Source organism: Pezoporus flaviventris, unplaced genomic scaffold (genome assembly GCF_033815535.1).
Source record: "Pezoporus flaviventris isolate CSIRO_AGI_PZ_B2104156 unplaced genomic scaffold, CSIRO_AGI_Pfla_v1 ptg000116l, whole genome shotgun sequence".
NCBI lineage: Eukaryota > Metazoa > Chordata > Aves > Psittaciformes > Psittacidae > Pezoporus > Pezoporus flaviventris.
In genome coordinates this window covers 3,348,020-3,354,727 of record NW_026892664.1, presented here as the reverse complement: position 1 = coordinate 3,354,727, position 6,708 = coordinate 3,348,020, and the positions used below count along the sequence as shown (strand labels likewise).

Sequence of the window (6,708 nt, the reverse complement as noted above, 5' to 3'; positions counted from 1 at the left end):
CCTCGCCTCGCCAAAACTTTCCTTCCCTTGCCATGTTTTGCCTTCCGTTGCCTTCCATTGCCTCGCATCGCCTTGCCTCGCCATGCCATTCCTTCCTTTGCCTTGCCTTGTCTTGCCGTGTCTTCCCTTGCCTTGCCATGTCTTGCCATGCCTTTCCTTCCCTTCCCTTGCCATGCCTTGCCTTGCCTGGCAAGGCCTGGCCTGGCCTGGCTTGTCCTTCCCTTGCCTGGCCTTTCCTGGCCTAGCCTGGCCTGGACATGCCTTGCCTGGCCTCTCATTGCCTTGCCTGGCCTTGCATTGCCTTTCCTTTCCTTGCATTTCCTTGCCTTGCCTGGCCTGGACATGCCTTGCCTTGCCTAGCATTGCCTTGCCTTGCCTTGCCTTACCTTGAGTTGCATTGCCTTGTCTTACCTTGAGTTGCCTTGCCTTGTCTTACCTTGCCATTTCTTGCCTTGCCTTGCCTTGCCTTCCCTAGCCTTGCATTGTTTTCCCTTGCTTTTCCTTCCTTTGTCTTGCATTGCCTTGCCTTGCCTGGCCTTGCTTGACCCAGATCTCTTGCTGTGTCATGTGCACTTGCCAGTTACTGAGGAAAGTATCCATGGGCTGGGAAAGGAAACAGCGCAGGAGGGAATTTTTAGTTAATTGTTGCTCTTCCTGGTAAAACCTGTAGGGCTCTAGCATCTTGTTCCATATTTTCCGTGGTAACTGGAATGGGTTCATTATTTAAAAAAGTATTTCATTTTCTACTTCCCTGTGTTCCAGGAGAAACAGCAACAAGGGCCTCCCCTTGTGCCACAGCTTGTGACACTGGGCAAGACGTGACAAGGAAAACAGATGGGCTGGTACTTGTGGAGAAGCCTGTGGCCTGTAGAGCTTCATCAGGGACAAGGACAGGTTTCTGTGTAAGCACTGACTCAGTTCAGGCCAGCTGTGCTGTAGTGAAGAGCAGCACCCCTCGCTGCCCTGTGCGGAGTCGGGGTTGGGGTGCGTGCTCCCCACCCCTTCTCTCCTGCCTCCTTTGTCTACAGTGAAACAGAAACTCTGTTCTTTGAAGAAAGTCTTTTCGGGGAGGGTGGTGAAACACTGGAACGTGTTTCCCAGGGAAGTCCCCCATGCCTCTTGTGAAACTGTTTAGGATTTAGGGAATGCCTGATCAACCTGAAAGAGCTCCTGGGATGAGCAGGGAGTATCCAACTTTCCTGATCTCTGTGTGCTGCTCCCACCTTTGCCAGGCAACCAGAGCTCCTGGTGCAGCCAGGGAGCAGCCAGCATCCAACTCCTTGCACTGTGCAAAAGCTGGGGCCGAACAGGAACTCCTCGGGAAGCAGAGGGCTCCAGGAAATGGGGGGGAAGTGAGTCAGCACATTCCACCCCGTAACTAAAGTCAGTCCATCTTTCTCAGAGAGGTGTGCTCACCTCTTGCTGCTGTGCCAACAAAGAGAGTAGTGCTGAATTCCAGTTATAAATTGAGGGCAATGTCTGGTTGCTTTACTCAATTGTTAAGAATTTCTTAAATGGGTTTAAGTACAATTATATATATGGACAGGTTTCTACATCAACATAACTTGTCCAGCTGATTTCTATGCTCTAATGTATAGCGGAATGTTTAACAACAAACAGAATAGGATATAAATTAGTGAAATCATGGTAGGATGTAAAATTCAACTTTAAAGCCCCAGTTGCTGTTGCTGACCATCCAACCAGGTTATCCCACCAGAGATGTGTGGAGGCAGTGTTCTCACAGGAGAATTGATACTTGGTACATAAACTCTGAATAATCCTGAAAGAAACAGCAAGGCCATGAGAGGCCTGAGGAAGCCTAAACAAGCAAGATAAGAAGCAGCTGGAATTCACTGAGTTAATGAGAACTGTGGACTGTTGGCAAGCTTTGGAGGTCAAGTTCTCACACCTGCGCTTAACCAATTATATGTTAGTCACTAAGGGTCTTCGAGCCATGTGATTCACAAAGTGATTCTTTGATTGTAAGAAAAGAAGATTTTTATCCTTAAATCTTTGTATCATCAGAGAAATGGCACTGAGGAAGGCAGTGTGTCTCCCAGCTGAGGGAGAGAAGATCAGTGCTTGCTTCAGGCTGTTTCCCATGGTGTTTCCCTGGAGCCCCAGGGAGCCCTGCAAGGAGCCCGGGGGGGCAGAGGCAGAGCCACCTTGGGCTGGGCCTCTGCTGCTGAGCTGGGACTGAGGGGAGACCTGCGAGACACAGGGAGCTTAAAGGCACTTGGCAGTGGAGGATGCTGAGGAGGAGGAGGAGGAACCTTCTGAAGGAGAAACCTTCCCAGCCCTGTTTGTGGTAAGGCACTGGGTGCAGGGCAATGCAGCTGCAGTTTCTCTCTGTGTAGAGAAGGAGGAGGATGTGCTGCAGAGCAGGGCTTCCCCTGCACCATGCAGGGACAGGACAAGGCAGGTCCCTTGTCCCGGGGCTGGCTGCAGGGTGTGAATGTGGGTGTGCAGCCAGGGGTGCCCAGTGCTGCCCTTGCAGCAGGGTCCCTGCAGCCCAAAGGCTGTGTGCAGGGGCAGGGACTCTGCTGCCTGCCAGGGTCAGCACTCGGCCTGCCCGGGAGCTCCCCATGGAGCCTGGGGGGAGCTGAGGGGAAAGGAGAAACCCCTGGCAGGGAAGGGAAGTGCTGGGTGGGTGACGCTGCTCCAATCTGCCGTCACTCTGAGCACTTCTTCAGAGGGTCCCTCTGAAAGACACTGAGGCATCATTTACCTGCTAAGGAAGGATGCTGAGCTTTGATGTTTTTCCCTCTTGGTGGGCAGGTTGGGCAGTGGGAGCTGGGAATTTTCTTCTCTGCTTTGAGGGAGGCACTGAGAGTCTTGCGAGGGCTTGTGTGAGCTGCTCCTGAGCCCCTGCAATGGCAGAGATGCCCCTTGGCAGAGTCCCGCTGCCGGGAGGGATGTACAGGGCAGAGCTGAGCACACAGCCCATGGCATGGGCTCTGGGAGCACTGAGAGGGAGCAGAGCTGGGCACAGAGCAGCAGCTCCTGGCAGGGACAGCTCCAGGCAGCAGAGATATGGATGGGCAGGGAGTGGGGGGAAAGTGCAGCCCAGCCCTGGGGAGGGTGCGTTCAGGCAGCTCTCTTGGGGTCTGGCACTGGAGGTGGCTGCTGGCCGTGCTCTGCTGCCCACAGCCCTTTGCTTCTCAGCGTGAGAGCTCTGTGGACTGTCCTTTGAAACCGTTCTCCCCTGGTCTCAGCACAGGACAGATGTTTGTGGGAGTTCTTAAGATCAATTTGTGTGAAGGCATCTTACAGGCAGTGCAAGTTTGAGCACAGGGCAAGTGGGAGAGGACTGATGGACACTGCAGCTCTCTTGGTTCTGCGAAGAACTGAGACTTTTGGACTGATGCAATGCTCTTCTGATTGTACCTAGGAAGAAGCCTCAGCAGTGTAATGACATGACTGGCGACGACGCTAAACCTCTCCTGTCCTGCTAGTATGTGCTCAGTTGTGAATGTGTAAACTGAACTTCTGTATCTGACATCCCTCCTGTCCTGACCTGTCACTGCCTTTTTCTCCTCTGACACTGCCCCATGCCCAGAGGCAGCAGATGTCCAACGGCAGCTCCATCACCCAGTTCCTCCTCCTGCCATTCGCACACACGCGGGAGCTGCAGCTCTGCCACTTCTGGCTCTTCCTGGGCATCTCCCTGGCTGCGCTCCTGGGCAACGGCCTCATCATCACCAGCACAGCCTGCGACCAGCGCCTCCACACCCCCAGGTACTTCTTCCTCCTCAACCTCTCCCTGCTGGACCTGGGCTGCATCTCCACCACTGTCCCCAAATCCATGGCAAATTCCCTCTGGGACACCAGGGCCATCTCCTACACAGGCTGTGCTGCACAGCTCTTTTTCTTTGCCTTTTTCATCTCAGCAGAGTATTTTCTCCTCACTGTCATGTCCTACGACCGCTACGTGGCCATCTGCAAGCCCCTGCACTATGGGACCCTCCTGGGCAGCACAGCTTGTGTCCACATGGCAGCAGCAGCCTGGGGCACTGGGTTTCTCAGTGCTCTGCTGCACACGGCCAATACATTTTCACTGCCCCTGTGCCGAGGCAATGCTGTGGAGCAGTTCTTCTGTGAAATCCCCCAGATCCTCAAGCTCTCCTGCTCACACTCCTACCTCAGGGAAGTTGGGTTTCTTGTGGTTGGTGTCCTGATTACTGTTGGCTGTTTTGTTTTCATTGTGGGGTCCTATGTGCAGATCTTCAGGGCCGTGCTGAGGATGCCCTCTGAGCAGGGACGCCACAAAGCCTTTTCCATGTGCCTCCCTCACCTGGCCGTTCTCTCCCTCTTTGTCAACACTGCTGTCTTTGCCTACTTGAAGCCCCCCTCTGTCTCCTCCCCATCCCTGGATCTTGTGGTGTCAGTGCTGTACTCGGTGGTGCCTCCAGCAGTGAACCCCCTCATCTACAGCCTGAGGAACCAGGAGCTGAAGGATGCTGTGAGGAAGCTGGTGACCAGATGTGTTTCAGCAGATATATGCTGCTTGTTTTACCCTGGAAAGGGTTTCCAGTGTAGGTCATGACAGGCCATGCCTGTCTTTCCTGCTTTACATTTGTTTTCCTATTTCAATTTGTGATGATGTTGTCTTCATAGAAATGTCAGTTTTCATTTCCTAATTAAGTTGCCACTCGTGCTGTGTGACCCACAGACTTTGTGTCACTCTGGTCTCTGATTGTATTTAAGGGAAATAAATGATCCTGCAGCAACTTCTTCTCTGTGATACGTCCTCACATGTCAGGAATGAAGGGGAATGAAAGCAGCTTTCTGTCTGCTCCAGCTCTGGGATGGCTGCTCTGTGCCTGCAGCAGGAAGAGCTCTTGGGGAGCCCAATGAATGGGGCTGTTGTGCTGGTGTCGGGAGATGGGATGGCATGGGGGGGGGGGGGTTCAGAGCTCTCAGGGTGTCCTGGGCAGGAGAGCAGGGGACACAGGGGTCCCTGCAGGGAACTCCCCTGCAATGGCCCAGGCTGGGGCTGCCAGGCAGAGAACAGCCCATGGGAAAGGTCTGGGTGGGCAGGAGCTGGACAGGAGGCAGCAAGGGAGGACAGCAGCATCGTGGGCTGTATGAGCAGGAGCACGGCAGGAGAACAAGGGAAGGGATGATCTGGAATCCTCCATCCAGGTTTCAGATCCCCAGTTCAGGAGTGGGTTTAGTAATGGGCCCTCAGGTCAGGAGATACTGGAGCACGGTGCCTGTGGGCAAAGTTTGGGGGAGCTGGGCTTCTCCAGCCTGGAGAAGGGGAGGCTCGTGGGGACCTGAGATCTTGGGTAGGGAAGGCTGTTGGGGACTGGCTGCCTGTAGCGGCAAGGAGGACATGGGGAATACAGAGCCAGGCTCCTCACCATGGTGCCTGGTGGGAGGCCAAAAGGCAGTGGGGGATAGTGACAGAGGAGAGGTTCAGCCAGGACAGAAGGAAACCTTGTTCCCATCGGCTCAGGCAAGTGCTGCATCAGGTCACCCAGAGTGGCTGTGCAGTCTCTGGCCTTAAGGATTGCCAACTCAGACTGAATCAAGCCTTGAAACACTTGCTCTGACCCTGCTCCTGGTGGGTTTGACTTGAGATATCCTGGGGTCCCTTCTAACCCTTGTTCACTTCTGATCCTACAATGATGGGCTTATGAAGGGTCACGAAGATGCTCTAAGGGCTGGAACACGTCTCCAATGGAAACAGGCTGAGAGATGTTGGTCTTCAGCCTGGAGAAGAGAAGGTTTCAGGGAGACATCTTAGCAATCTTCCCGTGCCTAAGCAGGGCCTACAAAGAATCCGGAGAGGGGCTTTTTATGAGGCTGTGCAGTGACAGGACAAGGGGGAATGGCTTTAAGCTGAAAAAAGGGAGATTTAGCTTGGACATTCAGATGAAGTTGTTCCCTTTGAGAGTGGTGGGCCACTGGCACAGGGTGCCCAGAGAAGCTGTGTCTGCCCCATCCCTGGCAGTGTTCAAGGCCAGGTTGGATGGGAGTCAGCTTTGTTCTGAAGCAGTGCTTTGTCCACCTCTGATGCTCACAAGGGATGACAGATGAAATCCAATTTCATTGTAAAGTTCACTACTTGTACTCATGACTCGAGTTTGGGCTGCACAAGAGAGGTTCAGCATGGCCTTAGAGTTATTTGGACTGTGTTATTTATTTACTGGCATAACACTTTTGGGGGGGGGAATGGGACTATAAAACATTCTTTGTATGACAGAAAATCAGAACAGTATTGAAACAGGGAGAAGTTCTCAGCTCCTTGTAGCTTAGTGCAGAGCAAGGAGGGCTGCAGTGTCCATCAGTCCTTTCCCATTTGCCCTGTGCTTACAACACTTGTATATGATGCCTTCACACACAAATTGGTCTTAAGAACCCCCACAAACACCTGTCCTGTGCTGAAAGCAGGGGAGCACGGTTTCAAAGAGAAGATCACGGAGCTCTCATGGAGAGAAGCAAAGGGCTGTGGGCAGCAGAGCACGGCCAGCAGCCACCTCCAGTGCCAGACCCCAAGTGAGCTGCCTGAACGCACCCTCCCCAGGGCTGGGCTGCACTTTCCCCCCACTCCCTGCCCATCCATATCTCTGCTGCCTGGAGCTGTCCCTGCCAGGAGCTGCTGCTCTGTGCCCAGCTCTGCTCCCTCTCAGTGCTCCCAGAGCCCATGCCATGGGCTGTGTGCTCAGCTCTGCCCTGCACACCCCTCCCAGCAGCAGGGCT

General features: G+C 53.8%; 1 protein-coding gene across 1 annotated transcript; it reads left to right on the top strand.

Annotated features, from left to right (window-relative positions):
- The first annotated feature begins 3,526 nt into the window (after window positions 1-3,526).
- Window positions 3,527-4,632, top strand: LOC133282338 (olfactory receptor 14A16-like). The gene has a single exon (XM_061478362.1). It carries the CDS (start codon window positions 3,569-3,571, stop codon window positions 4,544-4,546), a length of 978 nt encoding a protein of 325 aa, XP_061334346.1. The 5' UTR covers window positions 3,527-3,568; the 3' UTR covers window positions 4,547-4,632.
- The last annotated feature ends 2,076 nt before the right edge of the window (window positions 4,633-6,708 follow it).